Below are 21474 nucleotides of genomic sequence, written 5' to 3'. Positions count from 1 at the left end.
TTAACTTCAACATGTTCATCCATTCTAAACATAATTATACATATATCCGACCATGATGCCATTATTTCATTTATTAACCGGAACTACATAATCAGCAACAGTTATCATAACCAAAATCTGTCAGTATTGTCAATCAACACACACACGAACAATATGATTCATTAATGTTTAACACAACTATTATATAGGACTGACTCGGCTATAAAAACGCCTCCTCAGTTTATCCCTAACGTATGTCCATCCCACGGATAGGTATCAGCGTATGTACACAGGGCTTAGTGGTGCAGATCGATAGCTTTAAATGGTGTATACCTGAACACATATGGCCGTTTCGAGAACTGGGCCGGTCAGCGTTTGATTCTTCTCCACATGCCGTTATGTCACCACATCTGGTCAGTTAGGATGCAAAGATGTTACCCGCTTGGAGAATGAAGGAATTTGGCCTCCACATGCTCACGTGAAGCAAATCGGGCAGCGTATTTCCGGTGGACGATTTCGATCGATGCCCAGTAAACACAAGCGCGACCATGCACTCTCCCGACCGTACCAGGAATCCTAGCATTGACTTCCGATGAAAACCAAGCTTGGTGCTTAGCAAGAACTGACATATTTTGAAAAATCATGAATTATAAGTTTTAAATGGCTGACTGTCACGGACAGCCGAGGAACCTAACTGGCCTCTACATCAACACAGCGTGCTTCCTACCAATTCTGGCCTAGCCGTGCCTCTGTGCGGACGTACCGAGCAGACAAATCCTTTGTCGTCTGCTACCAGATCGGTTTACGCTGAGGATCCTTCAAAATGGCGGCGCAGCCCTCGTTCGAACGTCGAGCACTCATCGTGGCCACTGTGTGTACTGTTGTAGGTTTGCTATTTCAAATTGTGGCAATTTGTACTAATAACTGGCTAGTTCTGTCAATACCTGGAGGTGTGTATCGCAACGCAAGCCGCAGGTACCTTGTACAAGCTTTCTCGGGACTCTGGCGAATCTGTCGAGTTGAAGTTTCGCGACTTGTGGCAGACGGCAAAACTGTTGAAACGAGACGTGAGTACAATCTTCATCACTTCCTCCATCTCTCCTGGGCCCTGTACACACCCCTGATAGCAAAGTGATTCTTAGATGGTAACAATATCGTCCCAATCTCTCTATTTGGTTACATGGTATTCTCTTTAACCTGTAAAACAACAGCAACAAACTATTAGTCTAACTGTTTCAATTTTACAACTGAAAAGAAGATTGCGTGAATTCTGTGATGAGATATACCATACCGATGTATATGATTGTCAACCATCGACAAAGTTTATTGAACAACTATCAGCTTAAAACTTGCACTTACTGTCGTTGATCTATTGAGCTGATGTTTCATATGTAGGCCATTGTAATTTTAGTCTCTCATATCTAATTACACACTTACATGAGATTACACTAATCGATACAGTGTTTCAGCTTGTAATAAACACACAGGAATCATACAGGAAAACCACTAAATGTACATTTGACAATTGTGACAGAGTGACATGTCGTAATTGAGTCTGTTCCCAAGGTTTAATTATCTTTGCATTTCAACCAGGTAGTAATCACGTCCCTAGTCGATGTAAACAAACCGCAGGGCTTAATAAAATATTAACCATTTGTGCATTCCGAAACTCCCGCGACCGGTGTTTGTTTTGATCTTATCGCTACAATCCTACGATGCACAAATTCGCATGTAGCCTGCCAAAGCACTGAAAGTTGTGGCGTGAGCTAACGACCAATTTATTGTTAGATATGTGACAAGTTTCATTTTAGGGTAGGGTAAACAGCTGTATTTACTATCGTCGAGACCCAACTTAATAAGAGTATTGGTGAAAGTCGTAAATTAATTCTTTAAAACGGATATTGGTGATGATGTCATCGTATGTGTTGCAGTGCAGTATGACGTAACTATTCAACCTGCCATGCAAGAGTATTCTATTGAACATAAAACCATTAACACCACCTTAAGATATTTACTGATCAAGCAAACCTTCCTAAAGATATGTATCCTTATGACGCTTGGTGGGCTATAAAATGATTTGGGTCCTCTGTTAGCATCCTTATTCTTATAAGGTATCACCTATACCTCAATGTAGAGCCTCTTGAGGGGCTGTCGATCAGTGTCCATGGGCCCATTAAAAACAGTACTTTCATAAAAGATACCCAGTGATGTTCTCGAAGAACTAATTCGCTCATCCGATGGACAGAAATCAATAGCGACTAAGCAGGAAGGTTGGATGAAGAGAGGGAACGCCCGACATTAGCGGACCATCCTTGACGAGATGACTGTAGATAGCACGTGTGTGTGTGTGTGCTAGTGTGTCTCCCCCCATGAAACAACTGGTGTAATATCGGGTTACAAAACACGTGCGGGTATGGTATGCAGCCTCTCAAGGATGCTTGGGGGGAGGGGATGTGTGCTAAGGAGACGGGGAGGGTTAGGAGAGGGGGGTAGGCACGACGCATAACTGTCATATTCGTCATTGCTGACATATCGCACTCATATTCCCCATGTTATCCTAAGTGATATCATATGACTTTGTTCCAGATAATGTTTGAGGTTGAGTATGAACGAAACGGTTGTTTACAGCTGGGTTCTTGGCTACAGTTACACGTTGCATCAACTCTCTCCCCCCAGCCCCCCGCCGCCCCCCCCCCCCCCCCCCCCCTCTCTGTCTCTCTGTGTACTGCTTTCATATTTTTTATAATATGTATTTATAACTTATAGGGTTTTGACGCTCTCTCTCTCTCTCTCTCTCTCTCTCTCTCTCTCTCTCTCTCTCTCTGCTTTCATATTTTTTATAATGTATTTATAAGGGTTTTGACGCTCACCCTCTCTCTCTCTCTCTTTCTTTTCATGCTTCCATTTTGCACGTATCTCCTCTTTCTCTCCTAACAATCCCCCTCTCCTCCATCCTTCGTCCTCCTCTCTGTCCCCATCCCCTTCTTATTTCTCATCCCCATCCTCAATCTCCCCCATACCTCACCAACTCTTCTCCCCACATTCTCATTCTTCCTCGGTCACCCTCCCCAACCAACTCATCCCACCCCCAAATTTGATGCATATCTTAATGATCTCCTCTCCCTCAAACACACGGTTGTTGATATCATGTGAAATGCACCACATCACCGATACCATGTAATACCACATGTTTACATTACCCCATTAGAAGGCCATGGTAGCTCGTAATATTGTGCATGTCCATTTCGTGGTGTTGTATTACTGATGACAGAGCGGCAACATGTGTTCCCCGGCCATCCCGCACTACCTACATGGCGAGATAAGTGATTAACGTACAATCGATGATGGTTGTCATAGGCCTATATGCATCTCATGTACAACGACTGTTGTAAATTATAAACGACATTCAGTGCCATGTGACTTAATGACGGGCGTTGTGTGGCATATTGTCTGACCTATTTATGAATATTTAGACTGTGACAATTAGGAGCCTACGCGTACATACAGTTTGGATAATTGCTGTGAGAGACTTGATCAGGACCAGCATCGACTTCGTTCATGCAAGTTAAAGGAATCTCATGCCGAGTAGAGGAGTATAGTTACTGTAGATACATTTCACTCTGTTGATTATGAGGAATATGGGATACAGTATGAGCAACTATAGATACCATGTGCAAGACTAACATCTAGTCTCTTAAAAGAACATATCTTACAGAAAAGGGGTTATTAAATCATACTAATAAAACTATGATATAAAGGAGCCTTGGAGACTCTTCATTTTCCTGATACTAATCTAGACTTGCCCACTATTATAGACTTGCATGGGCTTTATATGATATATTTGTTTTGAAGATCTGTTTGCGAGACTGTGTGGGTGAAACATGGCTATTACCTAAAGGAAACAGATATATACAGTATGACAAATTCGTTCTCTCATCGTAACTGGGACTGTAGTATGAGAAACTATATGAGAACTAGAACTGTAGTGCATGAAAATGGAAATCTGTCAAAGATAAGAGACATTTGGTCTGTCCTTCATATGAAATTCAGGCTGAAAATAATTTAAGACGAGATCTAAAAAAATGAAACTTGTTATTGGTTTGGCACAATTTGCTTCAAATTGAGATTTTTTAATATCGTCTCATGCGTTGATCTGAAAGTCCCAGGTGCAGGGTAGCAGTGGAATTCGTGTTTGAGGCGGCAGAACTCTGGGGCTCAGGAATACAACTGAAAGCCACGGCACAACAACCCTGTCGTATCCAGTAGATCGCCATCAATAATGTACGATAATGCCGGCAGTTTACAAGCTTTCCTACTACACATGGCTCGTACAAGTTGGTAACTTAATGTTAAATAAACTCCTGCCGTTACTGGCCTTACCAGCGTTGTGCCTCGACTCGTGTTTGTTCAAGCAGGGATTCTAGGAGATCCTGATTATATTATTATCGCATCAAGCTTTTGTGAGGGAGATTCTACACACCATTAGACTCAGCTTCAGTATCCGTTGTATCCATGATACTCTTAACATACACAGAATTCAGTTATCCTTGACTTGTTTTCTGTTTATTACATAATACGAACTCGCGTGTACCTTCACTTAAGACGTGCTCTCAAAATGAAGGATGCTCGCGATTATTTGTTCCCTAAAATGTTGTTATGTAAATTCAATGGTTCCATTGTCGGATATTTTTTTCCAAGAGTGAAGAACTATACAACTAGAACCGTGAAAGTATAGCACGACATAACGTTCCTATATCGGTTCACGTCTAATGTATTTGGATGGTGGGGATGAATAGAGGTGTGCTGAGGTGATTAAATGGGTTTAACGTCGTGCGTGCGTGCATTGCATGTGTGCGAGTGTGTGGTTGTGTTTGTACTAGTCCGGACGAATGCCGATTTTATAGTGCAAGCCCACTCAGATACCATGCGCAATTAAACAGTAATACTAAACAACGATCAGCATGTTTTAACGTATTTTGGTTTGACGCAACCGGGGATCGAACCACCAAAATTCTCTTGCCGGGCAGGTTCTTAATCCACTATAGACCTCGGACCTCTCAGTGTGAAAAGATCACACATGAGTTAGATATATCATATTCTCTGGATATAACGAAGTCGTTATAGCATATAGCTGTAAATAACAAAGGCGGATATCATATGTTTTCGGATGTAATGAACCCACTGCTAATAAATTAACAATCTCGGATATTACGAACTTATTGTCAGGATCCGTTGGAGTTCGATATACCCGCAGTTAATTGTAGATAGTTCTTCATTCAAGAAATAAGTGTACGCTTTATCAACAAGCGTTGTGTGGCTAAAACAGCTATTTCATCTCCAGAAACATTTTTATTTTCACGTTTGCCGTTTCTTACAATTTCATGGTAGTTCATATGTCTAATAACAAACTCTACCACACAACCGTGTCTGCCCCGATTGCCCGGAGTCTTGGCGCCTTCACTGTGGACTTAGCTGGTCTTCTTTTGATCAAAAATTGCTAATCCCAGGTAATTTATGGGGTAATTAGCTGCTTATTACTGTCTGTGTCTTCTCCTAGGATGTACATGTCTGACTGGGTAATGGTTTTATCGGGTCGAAATCCTAAGTACACATGTGTAGTCACGTCATTAAGATGGGGGTGTTTCAGACATGTCAGCGGCGTTCTTCATCTCCAGACAACAATTATAACGTGCAAGGACATATACGTAGTCTTCATTAATTAAAATCTAACAATTCCACAATTATTGTTTTATGCTATTGCAATGTGTGAAACTTCAAGTTTTTGCAATTTGTCAATAGTCTTGGTACTGAGCATGGTATCGGGATGGAATCCGGGATTATTGAACGTATTGTTGTATCATAGTGTGGGTTTCACCAGAGAAATAAACAAACTGCATCTGTGGAGGCTCTCCCCAAAAATAATGTTCGAAGCGGCAAGTGACAAGTGTCTGAACAGTGTACCCACTTGCTTTTAATACGACTGGTGATACTTAGTCGATAACAAGATCACGATTGTAGACGGAAATAATATATTTTTATCCGTTGAATAAAGTTGAAATTTTTGTGAAAACCGAATTCAATTTTTCGGAGGACGTATGTTCAACTGCGAACACGTTTTGCTCAGTTCATATCGATTGCATTTACTTCTCAAACGCCCCGCGAAGATCCGGCGGACAATAAGTCTTCAGCAACCAATGCTTGCCATAAAAAGCGACTATGCTTGTTGTAAGAGGCGACTAACGGGATCGGGTGGTCAGGCTCGCTGACTTGGTTTGAAGAATGTCATCGATCCCAATTGCGTGGATCGATGTTCATGATATGAATCACTGGATTGCCTGGTCAAGACTCGATTATTTACAGACCGCCGGGGAAAAAATAATATAAATAAATATATAAACTTCTCAAGCAGTTTACATAAACGTCTGTATTTGATAAATGCACGTGTGTGTTCGCTTCCTGTTAAGAGCCTGTGGCTTTGAGGTGTCCCATACAGCAGTGCGACTAGATTGCCCAAATGAATTGCATTACAAGGCTTTATATTTCCAGCCTGTCATAAGCACCTGCCTCGGCTTCTCACGTTGAATATACGGTGCCTGTCATTCTATTTGCAATTTAAATAAGTCACGTAAGAGAGAAATCCTGTGATCAATCACTCTGGAGACTCAATGCTTTATTGTGTTCTTAATATGACGAACAGATGAAAGAATATTTACAAATGGTTATGCAAATTTTTAATCGAATTTCTTAAATGTATCTAAAAATGAATTAGGTTTTAAGTCTCTCTTTTAATTTGAATAATGTGTTTGAGGTTTTATTAAGGTCGTGTAACCTTTGAAGAAAATTAGTAGTGTTATGTTTCGCTAATGTTTTAAGTTAAAAGAACAGTTTTTGCATATTGCGTTAAAACTCACAAGCGATTTTGAAGTTGTACGATTGAGTGGTTTAGTCACCAGAATTATACATATCGCCACTGATTGCAAAATTTAAAAGCCAATAAAATACAAATTGACAAACATTAAGGGTTTCAAATGAAAATATGTAAATATTGTTTTTGTTAAAGTGTATTTTAATATATAATGGAAAGGAGCCCAGAGAATCTTGGAACCAGAGGAGCCTTAAACTGACGAAAATCTATCTTTGCCAAAGTATTGTAGACTTGCTTAGGACTTCAAACAAACCAGTAGCCGCAAGGGTTACACAGTCACGTAATGACGAACAATTCAGGAGTCTGTTGAGACCTTGCATTGCAGTGTCTCGAGCGGTTAGTCGTTGTTCGAGTAAATGAGGTTTCTCTGTATGTATCCTGATGTTAATGTCTTCTACTCTGATACCTTGACACTTTGTGGATCTGGATTAAAGTGGTAGGATGGTGAGCGAGGAAGGCGCCTGCTTCTTTGTTCAATCCTTGCTCTATATTGACAAGGGACACTTCGGCTTTACACATTGTGGTCATTCAGACAATCGAATCTGGGTCTATTACGTGACGAGCGAAGTCAAAACCACACACTATACTACGCATGCACTACATTACTTGCAGACCCGTGAAGATCCGGGGTAGAATAGGTCTTAAGCAACCCATGCTTGCCGGAACAGGCGACTATGCTTGTCGTAAGAGGCGACTAACGGAATCCGGTGGTCAGGCTCGCTGAATGGTTGATGCATGTTATCGAATCCCAATTGCGTGGATCGATGCTCATGATATCAATCACTGGATTGTCTGGTCCAGACTCGATTATTTTCAAACCGCGGTCATATAGCTGGAATATTGCTGAGTGCGGCGTTAAACAAAAAAACAACAACATTACTTGCACGTGCCCCAAAACGGAATTTAAAAATTTCAAAAAGAGGGCAACAACAAACCAGTCCCGTTGCTCCACCAAAACAATCTTCCCCATTTGAATTAAATATCTCTGAAAACCAGCCACCATTATAAGGCAATAAGTTTAAAAGCTGACATATGATACATAATAGTTCATCTGTTTTGTGAAAATGGCCGTGTTTACGCCAACGAATAATATCCACAAAAAATCAAATGCCCTTGTATCAGATTTAACTACACTGCCTAGATTGGCGAGATGGCGTTTGTGTTATACTAACACAACATCTCGACACAGTAGCCCCTCACAAACCACGCTCTCACATCAGAGGCCCGTAGCCACAGGGGGCCTCTTGTAGCGAGTACCTTGATTAACACTTCATGGGCATAGCCGTAGGTGGTCATCATATGGTTTCCATACTAGTAACGTTGCGAAATATAGTTTGCAATGGACAATACATATTTCATCGTGTTGTTATTGTCGGTGTTGTCTGTGTACAGTGGCGTATACAGAGGTATGTATACAGGCACGCGGGTCACGTGTATGTAGTGTATATAGATGTAATTCTAGGTGGATTAAATGTAATGTAGATGTTTGTAAATTTTGTCTTTGACGTCACAGTAGCTCGTGTTCTCTGGAAGATCCTTATATTGATTATCTATTGAAAGGAGGTCTTGTAGATTTCCTGTCAGCCGAGCCGTGTATATTTCTTCTGAATCACATAGATTCAGGGACACTAAAATGTTATAATTGAAGCCTTTGTACTCAAACATTGCATAATGTAAATATCAACGTAGACTTATAACGTTAACATATGACGTCAACGCCAGAGAGAAACCAGTCTCGATTATCCCCGTCACAGATTCCATTGGCGTGAAAGGCAAAATAGCGGTAAAAATTATATCAATGGGTCACTGAAAATCAGTGATGACACCAGGTGTTCGCGAAAAGGCTAAGCATGTCCTGCATTACCGGTAGGAAGTGCCACTCACACAATCCGCATCGAAGAGTAAGTTGGGCTTAACGCCACTTTAATAATATATCAATCATATCAGGGCGTGTTAAATTCGGACCCACAATCATAGGTTTCTGGCATGGCGTATCAAGTGCCTCAGGCGACTGGGCCATCCGTGCCCCCCGCATAGGTAATTATAAATGATAATAAAAACTTGAAATGGTAAGTATGAATGCACTTATTAAATGAGTACTTGTAGCTTTCAATTTAATACTTAATCGTGTACCATAAAGTTTTTGTTATGCTTGTGCGGACGAGAGGACTGGCTATGAATTACATGTGGTATATACTGTAACAGAAAGATGGCTATGTTAATTCGGTAAGTTTTAAATGTCCCCTTTAGGCCCAGCTTGCCAATGTCATTGATGTACTGGGGGGCACGGGTGGCCCAGTCGTCTAAGGCGCCGCGATTCGCTGTGCAGAGTTGCGTCCTTTGGGCACGCCAGAAACCTATGATTGTGGGTTCGAATCCCGGTTCGCCCCGATTATGTTTCTAGGTTTGTCAGCACCATACCCGTGCTCGTGGGATTCACCGAAGTGGTAAACGTCTGAGACCTGCATCACTTCGGGCTTTCCTCCCAGATTAAGCTGACACGCCGTGATATAACTGGAATGATGTTAAAAGCGGCGTTAAACCCAACTCACTCACTCACTCATTGATGGACTAGGAGCAAGAGAAGGTTTACATCACGTTTGTCCATTTAGTAAAGCAAGTCTGCATGTGCCAAAGATGATATAGAAGGAACAGCATTGTCAATATCCGTCGAGAGTGACAGCTAACTAAAGTCATAGAGGTGATCTTGTACAAGCGGCAACGTATCACTTGAAACACTGTATTCACTGACAGAGTCTGGTCCTTGTGTCACGTACGTCGGAAATAACAATGTCTATATCTGGTTCTGTTGATGTCGTAATGCATTCCTGTAAAATATCAACTGAAAAACACAGCCACTTCTCATCCGTAGCTGTTAGCTTCATACGTAATGTCTTTGTCGCTTTGATAAACTTGACGGCTATGGAAATACACATACCCATGTGTGATATATTTCAAAACAGTGCGTGTCTATTTCGAAGCCAGTGGTGTTATAACAGGTTCATGAGAGCAAAAACATTAGACGTTCAATTTCACAGCTGGGTGATCAATTTTCTGACCCGATGATTGGTGCGTGATAGGTTAACTCACACGCATGCGCAGCTGACCAACATGTAGCTAGTGTGACTAGACACCGCGATGGCCAGAGATGTTATTATGGTAGCATCGTTTCCGACTGCAATTTAACATGGTACCCTTTACCATCTGCAACGCATTGTCGTTACGCTTAATGACTGGTATTTCCTCGCTAAATTGACATCCGTTGAAGTGATTAAAGCTTTCATTAGGTACACTACTTTTAAGGCAACGAAATACCAAATTTGATCTATTCTTGTCTATAATGACCTCAAACATCCATTTCTTTCTAAAATCTCACCAATGCCAATTGCACTTTTCTTGTGTGGTTGCTCACCCCCATTGATGTGTGTTTTATCATTGTCATAGGTAAACAACAAGTGAAACGTGGTTTAACGTACATGCTTCTCTTAAAGATTAACGAGTCATTTTGACATCTCTAGCCTCAACCAAGAAAATAATATATTAACATCGACAATATTCAATACCGAGATAATGAATTCTTTAGCCGGATCCCTGGAGGAATGTACTTCCTTTATCGATTCTTGTCTTCTACAAGTCCTGAGGTTCAATAATTAATTGTTGTTATATGATTATGCTTGTCAGGATTGAGTGAGTGAGTGAGTGAGTATGGTTTTTAGCAATTTTCCAGCAATATCACGGCGGGAAACACCAGAGATGGGCTTCACACATTGTACCCATGTTGGGAATCGAACACGGGTCTTCGGCGCGACGAGCGAACGCTTTAACCACTAGGCTACCCGACCGCCCCTTGTCAGGATTGACTCCTCAGAGAATAGGTCGTTGAATTACCTTACGACAATAAGATGTGTTGACATCCATAGCTGTGTCTGTTATACGGACAACAGTGTTAACCCAGTGGAAACGGAAAACGATTCATTTGATTTAGTTTTACATTGTCTACGATAGTTTTACATTATCTACGATAGTACCGTAGGTACATTTCTCAAGTCGAAGTCGACCACATCGTCTGTGAGTGAGTGAATGTTGTAATATGCCGCTATACTCCTGCTATGTCTCGGTACACTTAGACTAATTCTTAGTCTTTGATAAGTTTATTTAAAATAATTGTATTTATTTTTCAAAAGAACCTTTGAACTCTGCTGTTTTCATATGTGGAATCAAGGAAACTAGACTTGGTTTAGTTTGATCTAGACTTGCCTACCGGACACTGTACATAATCAAATCTGGACTACGTAGATCAGATGTTGAAAGCATGAGTGAGTTGGGTCGAACGCCACTTTCGCGAAAACCTGGCATCATCACTATGTGATGGTGACCATAAATACATCCTCATTACATGGTCGAAATCTTACAATGGACTCTTCTGTCAAAAGAGATTTCGTATAACTATACAAAGGGATTGTCTCTATTAGTGAATGGTATTTCCGTTACATCATGGCGTGTTACCATAGTGACGCAGGTCTGGGACTCTCAGATGGTCCGTGACCACGGTGGGCAACTGTATGGCGGTTATCGTGTGTGGACACATATATCTACACCCTCCATGCAGCCTACCTACTGCTGACCGCCCACTCCGAACATCCTCAGTGACTCAGTGACCTCAGTCAACTCACCACTGTCCGTGACTTTCAAAATGTGAGCATCAGGAAATAGGTCTTCCTCTCCATCATTCTTGGAAACCGGTTTGTTGTTTGTTTGATGTTATATATGAGTCATGAGGTTATGTATTTCGTCTGAATCACATTAGATAAATACATTTGCCGTCAGTGAGTGTAAGTTTGGCTGCTTTTAGTGGTATTTAAGTAAACCTAGAAACATGATCAAATTCGAACCAACTATCATAGCTTCCTGGCACACCAAAGGGGGACAACTTTGCACAGCGAAATGCGGCGCCTTAGACGACTGCCCCTCCGTACCTTGGAAGAAAGAATGAACGACCATCTACAGGGTACGTGAAGATGTAACCAGGCAGTTCACATATTTGGACCACCCAGTCGGGTGGATACTGATGATGGATAGAGAAGTGATGCTTTACTCAAATTCTCACCAATCAAACTAGCGATCAGTGCAATTCGTTTCAGTCCATCGGTTCCCAATATATTTACCATGCGCCAATTCTAACTTTATATCGTATTTAAAAGTAGACTAAATTCGTAACATTTGTGGTTGATTGGTTGTTTATTGTTTTCATGTCTTGGAGTAGGGGTTCTGAAGCATTCTTTGTTTTAATGGTGACTAATACTGCCAACTTTCTTCACAAACGACGTCTATAGATGCCAACCTATTGTTTCCATGGGTACAATGTGAGGTTTTGCACTATAACCCTCAGATACGTTACACAACTGCGCATGTCATGATCTGCGTTTGCGTGATGAGCCTTAAGAAATAATCCCCTGGAGCCTCGCAATGATAGGGCCGGTGATGTACTGCGGCATAAGTCAGAAACCTGTTCAGGCTTAACACTAATCTGTGATTTGTCAGGAGCCTCATTAAGGGAACCTGATCTCTTCCAGCATCCACAGCACAAACCTCTCAGACAAGTGGTGCACTGTTGCGTGTGAAGATGCTGCAAATAATCAGATGTAGTTAATTGTAACGTAGAACTTCATCACCATCAGATATTCACTTTTATAACGTCAACCGCTTTAAATAAAGATATCAAAACCGTTTTAAAGTCACATTCAAACATATTACGATTTTGGTTGGTCTTGTTTTTTAAATTAGTTTTTACTCAATGTTTATTACTACAAATCATAGTTTGGTATTTCAAGTCTTATCTAAAAAGGGAGTGTAGTCAGGCTACTCGTTTCGAGTATTTTTACACGTGGTTGGTCCAGTCCAGATACTCACACGTTTATTGTTAAATCAGAAATATATAAATAAATAATACATAAATAATAATAAATACAATGTTCATCGCTCAAACATACGGAAGTGGTTTGACAATGCAGTTGAATCTGTTTCGGCAGATAATCGAGAATGGCGTTGACTTTTTATAGTTATTATTATCTCGACTAAAATTGCTGCGCCATTACTATAATACTGTTACAAATCACAAATGAAAATTTAACAAACAAAAATCAATATGCATCAACGAAAGAGTAATGCTGTATATCCGGGGATGTCTTCTCGATGGTAGTACCTGGATCTTTATTCTCATAAGCGTCGTCTATGTTGGGGTAATATAGTTGAATGCATTACGAGCACTGCTCTCTTGACAATCAGAAACAGATCCTATAGTCCAGAAATTTGTTGGCGCCATCCAAGTACCTAATCACGTAGTTCTTTAGGAAATGTTCTATCGTCACTCCTAGCCATGTAAAAGGTCATTAAGATAGTTTTGAGATACTAAATCTGTCTATTCACCAATATCTGATCATGTTATTCAGACTCCGCGTCTGTCTACTGGAATAATGCATCTGTCGAGAAAAGATCAAACAGACATATGTGATTACAATCGATGCGATGTATTTGCACAGTGCATCCAGCAAATACTCGACCATCAATCCTCCGGGGTTTGCACATTCCTCTGTGTTGTCGCTGTGGTGTAATCGTTTATTCATTTCCCCGTTATCACGAAATGGTCCAGTGAATGCAGTGTGCTCAGATTATATTTAGTTAATTCATCGCTTTTAATTAAATAATTATATATAATGGAACCCTTAAAGTCCGGTAAACACGGCTGCATAACCTCACCGTCGGGAATTTTAGTAGATATGAATGATATTAAACGTCAACAGCAGATAATAACCAATCTCCAAGGAAACATATTCCATTGGGCTTAAATACCAAAACAGCTATGAAAGTTATATGAATGGATCATTGAGAATCAGTGATGACACCAGGTGTTCGCGAAATGAGTTACAGTGCGGCGTACGTCATGTTAGAGTACACCTTCCCGAGGCAAGTGAGTTAACTGACTTTAAAAGTCCAGTTTCCACCCTTGCCGAACTAGGCTGGTATTATGGAGTTACATTTTGGCTGGACTAACGAGTCTTTGCATAGTCCAATCAAAATCGCGCAACGAAATCGAAATCCGGTTCGTAAACTGTCGTGCAGATTTTGGTCAATTGCAGGATTTGCAAAACATGTGCACCGCCAACTCTTTCGATCAGATCGTCTTGACAGGGCGCCGCCATTTTGTTTGAAACATATGCAAGTGATGGAATCGGATTGGTCCATAGGAGAGACTTAGAAGGGACATAACTCATAATAGCCACTGGTGGCGCTACGATCGATCCCAGGAATTCCAGCCTAGTTCGGCAAGGGTGGAAACTGGACTTTTATAGTCTTGCCGGAAGATGGTTACAGTACGTCATGCTTCAAGACGACGTGACGGTAGACAAAGCTTGCTCAGGGTGGATAGATCGTGCAGTTTACCACCTTTGAAATGCAGTTGACGGCCGTGATCTGGCCTACTTGTGTGTCGTCGTACTCGACAATGTGAATGGATGTCCACGCTATCGCTTAACATGGGCATGCCGGTTCGCCCCAATTATGTTTCTAGGTTTGTCAGCACCATTACCCGTGCTCGTGGGTTCGAATCCCGGTTCGCCCCGATTATGTTTCTAGGTTTGGCAGTACCATACCCGTGCTCATGGGTTTCACCGAAGTGGTAAACGTCAGAGACCTGCATCACTTCGAGCTTTCCTCCCACACTAAGCTGGCACGCCGACATATAACTGTAATACTATTAAAAGCGGCGTTAAACCTCACACACTCACATAGACATGAACTGAGTGTTCTACCGTATTGTAAACACTTTCTGCAACAAACGAAGCATACGGAATACAGAAAATATGGATTATACATATTTCATTGTATCCTTCATTGCTTCGTCATCTTGACTTATTGAGCCTCATGCATATCCTATCTTCACTACAGGGTGTCCGTGGCTTATATATATATTGGGGGCACGGGTGGCCAAGTCGTCTAAGGCGCCGCGATTCGCTGTGCAGAGTTGCGTCCCTTTGGCACGCCAGAAACCTATGATTGTGGGTTCGAATCCCGGTTCGCCCCGATTATGTTTCTAGGTTTGTCAGCACCATACCCGTGCTCGTGGGTTTCACCGAAGTGGTAAACGTCTGAGACCTGCATCACTTCGGACTTTCCTCCAACATTAAGCTGACACACCGCGATATAACTGGAATACTGTTAAAAGCGGCGTTAAACCAAACTCACTCACTCACTCACTTATATATATTGCTACCGAACAGAAACTTACAAAGACAGCAAGATTGTAAAACTAACTAACGTCTTTAACTGTCTTTATTCATTGGAGCCCGTGTAACATTTATGGCCTACATTTCCGTTTATTTTTTCTCAACTTCTTCCTATGTGTACATGTCGACTGCTTTAACTCATAAAAGCGAATGTCTAAATACTTGCTTGGAACGGATGTGTATCATCTGGAGCATAAATGTTGCTCCTCTCCGTCTCGATTAAGGTATATACAATGCCGGACAAAAGAAAGTATACACCCATGTTTGATGGTGGCTGAAAATGACATAAACAAGAAACGGTATTTCGATATGTTGTAATTGATACGGGTATTATAGTTGTGAAGTATTTTGGCGACAGTTTTCAGCCAAGTAACATGTTGATAACGTTTGTAATGTTTTGGTCTAATCCAAGTTATTAGTGTATACCGTCTTTTGTCCGGTAGTTTATGTCGACTGACATAGCTCAGTTCCAGGTGAATGTAAACACTTGGCTTATGCGGGATGTATGTAGCTTCTGTGATCGACATTTCCCGCAACATGGTTTCATACATATACATGTACATCCATGTCGTTGTGTGTGACGTGTGATTCATTAAGCGCCTAGCGGGTCTAGCTGTCTCAGTAAATACTTTCAGACCTACGCGAAGAATTGGCTGGTAAATTATTCAGGAAGCTCTATGCAGTTCCGGGGGATGTCTGTTGATCAGCTGTGGTTGTAATTGACATAGCCTTTCATGTGGTCTTGTCGAACCGATAGTCACTGTCATAGATCACGGAGATTCTCAAGGCCTCCAGAGTTAACAGCAGGCTTGTCATAACATATTCTTTGACCTCAGCGGGTTTATTTTAGTAATTATAACTTTTTCAGTTGATGCGGGTCTTTGCTTTGTTTGCTTTGTGCGTATTTTGAAATTCTATTTTCACTGTTGTGTATATAAACGGACAAAAAAAACTTCACCACTTTAAAATTTATATTGCCAAAAAGCCGAAACAGAATGCAAAAACACATCGTCCAAACACAACAATCCTCTATGCAGAAAGTGATACACGTCCACGGTACAATAATGAAGTTGACATGCCGTTTGAGCCTTGGTTTCATTAAGTCGACAGGATACCAGTCGAAACCCCAGGATTTTGTAGGAGAATATCAAGCGGACATGTAACAGACCACTAAGTATATTACAGAACGTCAGTGGATGTGTGTACAGGCTCCACTTGGATAATTTAATAAAACGTTTTGTTGTTGTCGACATTCTCAGGAGTGCACAACACCACATCACTCCATGACATGCCGCAGCGACTGATCTGGGGTACGTGTGGGAATCTGAGTAGTGTGCGATTTCATAATGAAACTCAACTAATTTGAAGAGCATAACTAAATTCATTACCTCCGTATCACAGATTATTACAGTCATCTGTTGTCTGGCCCCAGTTTTTGTGATGCTTCAACATAGAAATCATGTCTGTCTGGTGCAATGCGACTTGCAATAACACATAAAGTCGGTATATTAATACAAGTACTTGTAAGTGTTCATTCCAGGAGCAGAAACACTCCTGTTTGGCTATTAAACAACAGAAGCAGCGCAAGGAGCTTGTAACGCATAGAACAGCAGCTACAAGATATATGGTCTCACTCAGTGTCAGTGTACTGTATAAAAGGATATAGTATACTGACACACTATGTGACCATATATGTTGTAGCTGGGTTTTTTTGCGTCATAAGCCCCTTGGGAAGCAGCAATATTTAGATACGTTCAAATTGTAAGGACCCGCCTTTCAACTTGGCTGGAGTATCTATTTGAACATCCTTAATTCGGACAGCTTCAAGACATCAAGTTGGTGCAAACGGTTTTTGGACAAACCAAACATTAAGTGTTGTCCTGTTGGTTAGGTCTTTGTGGCACCTTTGATTGCATTAACTAAGTCTGGATTAACATGGTGTCCAGTTTCATCCACTTCTGTGATCACTGATTTTCAGTGATCCATTCATATAATTTTAATGGAATCTGTTTCGGCAGGTTTTTTAATCGAAATTATTCTCTGGTGTTTTTGTATTTTGTCCATGGTTCATCCAAGCCGTGAGACTTCGTGAGACTATGCGTGACCTTTCACGTATCCATGTGTGTGCATGCTCCTCTCTCTGAAGCACGATATTAGATTTCAAACAATGCAGGTTATTTTCACAATGTGATGTGCCTGTGAGTCTCTGCAAGATTACTACTTCTGAATAAAATATATCTTTCTTCTGATGGCTGCATTCTGCCAAAAATATATCACATATACATGAAGTGTGTGATCGTCCAAAGGCTGACGTATATATGTCACAAAAATCATTTAAAATATTTGAAAACTTAAATAAGTCATTAATAAAACAGGGATCACACATTTATCAATGCAAATTAAGAAATTGTCATTGGGAGAAGAAAAAACGAAGTTAGGAAACATATAACTATATATTTGTTTGTTTATTCGTTTCAAAATGTGAAGAAGCTGTCTTCATTATGTCATTTCTCCAATGAGTCCACAGCTTGGTAAGGACTGACACAACTGTCTCTTCAGATCGTTTATCTATCTTCAGATAGAATTTTATTCATGAAGAATGTAGGCCTCAGGCCATTGATCATACAGGTGATCAGTCAGCATTTAATTTTTGTAACAATATATGTTATCAGTCAACATGGATCTTTCTGAAGCAATTTGCATAATAAATATACTTAGCCAGATGTCGCATTTCATTTGAATCCGTTGATGCCCAAAGCATACTGTATGTGTTAGTGTAGGGTATGATGTGGATTTAGTAGGTATGTACTTCTCACGCAGTGTTTTATAACGGACACAAACCATCACTAAATAGTATTCATCTTCGACGTTACCGTCATTACAAAGAATGCACAGCCTTTTAGCTCTAGGGATATTGAAATACCTGCCAGTTTCCGAATAGTTTTTTAGACCATAGAAACTGCAACGACATTAGGCCATGTCCACGCGAAATTTTGCAATTGTACCGTGTTTAATGTATAATTCCGTTCCCAAAGTACGTTTAAAGAAAGTATTATTTCTATTTTTAGAATTGCCGAAAAGAAAGGCGTGCCAATTCTGTTCGAACGCACATCTTTATCTTGCCATTAGTTCCCCGATAAAGGATCTTTACGACTTTCTGTTTGTCATTCCCACACATACATGTAGCTAAATCCAAGTCGAAACAACATATACATCAATTTGGAAACCAAATTATTAATGCCATTATTTGCTGCTTGTGAAAGACTATTATAACACTTTTTGGATATCTCTCATTTGGCATGTGTAATAATCTAATCCAAAATGTTAATAAAACGTTTAAATGCAAAAATATACAAAGGGTATCTTATATATCTTAGCTTCACTTTTGGTATGCCTATCCCAAGACAATATTTCACTAAAACCAATACCCAAATACTTAGAATGGCACGCACTCGAGACATTTCCCTATATAATATCATTTTTCCCTTCTCGAGGAGAATACCATCATTCTTAAAAACGACCACTTTAGTTGTATCCAAATTAACTGTCAACTGGTAATTAATTCAATATAATTATAAGACGCATATTCTTTTCTGTAGAACAGAAACTGTATCAGATATCAGAATGACATTGTCGGTAAACAATAACAAAAAACAGTTTAAATCATCTCTGGATGGAACAGTACTCCAGGTTCACACGTGGATTCCATTTCCTGTGCTAATTGATGACCTTTAGGAGTATATGTGTCTTTTTGAGTAGTTGTATGATGATCTTCACGATATGAAACGATGACTCACGCATAAGTATTTGAACGTGTATATTGAGTAAGAAGCAACACAATACGTGTCGTAAGCCCGTACACGAGGCGACGGGGAAGGAGACATAAGGTCAAGGGAAGGCCCGTGTCCAGTTCATTACAGTCTGGGGACTGGTCTTGTTGATTCCCTTATGGCTCCAAACACCTATGTGCTAATGAGATCCAGTCCAGTCGTCACCCTTTCACCTATGGTTCAACTCCCTTTGCCCCCGACCCCCAAAGCGCCATGTTTCTCCACAATGCCTGCTCAGGTAATAACTAAATGTCAGTACTTGTATCAAGGAACCTTTATCTCCTTCTGTTCGTGTGCAGGTCAACATGCTGGATGCCCTAACGTCATGACCCTGTGTTCCTGTCAATGACATGTATGTGTGGTTTCATAATGCGATATTTAGTGCTGCCCGCGCCGTGAACTTAAACCAACAAAGTATGTCAAATGGTGTGTATAGCCTCAGCTTGATCAAAAGCTGGAAGGTTTACATTCTTTATCTTCTGTTCGGGTGTTGGTGAACATGCAAGAAAGCCAAACCCCATGAACCTGTGAACATACAAGATACCCAAACCTCATGAACCTGTGAACATGCAAGTTAGCAAAACCCCATGAACCTGTGAACATGCAAGATAACCAAACCCCATGAACCTGTGAACATGCAAGTTAGCCAAACCCCATGAACCTGTGAACATGCAAGTTAGCCAAACCTCATGAACCTGTGAACATGCAAGATAACCAAACCTCATGAACATGTGAACATGCAAGATAGCCAAACCCCATGAACCTGTGAACATGCAAGATAGCCAAACCCCATGAACCTGTGAACATGCAAGATAGCCAAACCCCATGAACATGTGAACATGCAAGATAGCCAAACCCCATGAACCTGTGAACATGCAAGATAGCCAAACCTCATGAACCTGTGAACATGCAAGATAGCCAAACCCCATGAACCTGTGAACATGCAAGATAGCAAAACCCCATGAACCTGTGAACATGCAAGATAGCAAAACCCCATGAACCTGTGAACATGCAAGTAAGCCAAACATCATGAACCTGTGAACATGCAAGATAGCCAAACCCCATGAACCTGTGAACATGCAAGATAGCAAAACCCCATGAACCTGTGAACATGCAAGTAAGCCAAACATCATGAACCTGTGAACATGCAAGATAGCCAAACCCCATGAACCTGTGAACATGCAAGTAAGCCAAACATCATGAACCTGTGAACATGCAAGTTAGCAAAACCCCATGAACCTGTGAACATACAAGACACCCAAACATCATGAACATGTGAACATGCAAGGTACCCAAACCCCATGAACCTGTGAACATGCAAGATAGCCAAACCTCATGAACCTGTGAACATGCAAGATAGCCAAACCCCATGAACCTGTGAACATGCAAGACACCCAAACATCATGAACATGTGAACATGCAAGATAGCCAAACCCCATGAACCTGTGAACATGCAAGATAGCAAAGCCTGTGCTGGCTTTTCATGCAATGAAGAATATGTGACGTATTATACTGCATTATCGTGAATTTATGACAAGCAACAAAGTAAATCGGATGGTGTGTTTACTGTATAAAGACACGGCAGCTAGACTTAGCTTGTTCAAAGGCTAGTATAAATCTGGAAGGATTACCTACTTTCTCACGAAACCTAGATGTGTGACATAAACCACTCATCAACAATCAGTAACGGACTAGTTTCGCATAACTCTGTCTATCCTTGGTGTAGGGCAATATAGTAAGCTTAGATTGTACGTCTTACGTTATGCGTATAGGACCAATATCAAATGGAGAACGGCATTAAAGTCTCCTGGCGATCAATGATAAATGTACGAGACATTGATCAGGATTTGGTCATTGATTAACATGGCAAATAACATTAGTATGGACATGATATATGAGAAGATTATGTTTGGGCCATGTCATGAATACTGAGACAGAATTTTCAAGTTTGTACAATCTTTTATGTTTTCATTCGATCATTAAAGCTTATTTGTAAACGTATAAAATGGTCATACCACAAAAAGCTGACCTGTAAACGTATACGATATATAGCAAGATGATACTTACAAAGTTAAATTCCTATGATTTTGATTTATTGACCTTAACATCCAGAGTCTATAATGATCACATCTCACATTCGCACAAAGGCAATGTGTGGTTCGTCAAACATGTGTCCACCATGATAACTCCACTCTAAAAAACAAAACATTCTGATAATAAAATAACGAATGGAAGTTTGTGTTCATTTCAAACGTAGCCATGTGTTTGCGTTATGAGACTATGTGAGTGAGTGAGGTTTTTACGCCGCTTTTAGCAATATTCCAGCAATATCACGGCGGGGAACACCAGAAATGAGCTTCACACATTGTGCCCATGTCTGGAATCGAACCTGGGTCTTCGGCGTGACGAGCAAACGCTTTATCCACTAGGCTACCCGACCGCCCCTATGAGACTATGT

At 40.8% G+C, this 21474-nt stretch overlaps 1 protein-coding gene across 2 annotated transcripts in view; it reads left to right on the top strand.

Moving 5' to 3' along the window:
* Positions 1 to 292: 292 nt before the first annotated feature.
* LOC124149379 (epithelial membrane protein 2-like) overlaps positions 293 to 21474 on the top strand; it is a 42000-nt gene continuing 20818 nt past the window's right edge. For both annotated transcript variants that reach the window (XM_046520920.2, XM_046520919.2), the window contains exon 1: positions 293 to 1046. In XM_046520920.2, the coding sequence (XP_046376876.1) occupies positions 803 to 1046 (244 nt within the window). In that variant the 5' untranslated portion in view covers positions 293 to 802. The remainder of the gene's footprint in view (positions 1047 to 21474) is intronic.

The sequence above is a fragment of the Haliotis rufescens genome, unplaced genomic scaffold (assembly GCF_023055435.1).
Source record: "Haliotis rufescens isolate VD_foot unplaced genomic scaffold, xgHalRufe1.0.p SCAF_11, whole genome shotgun sequence".
Lineage (NCBI taxonomy): Eukaryota > Metazoa > Mollusca > Gastropoda > Lepetellida > Haliotidae > Haliotis > Haliotis rufescens.
This window is presented reverse-complemented; position numbering and strand designations above follow the sequence as displayed.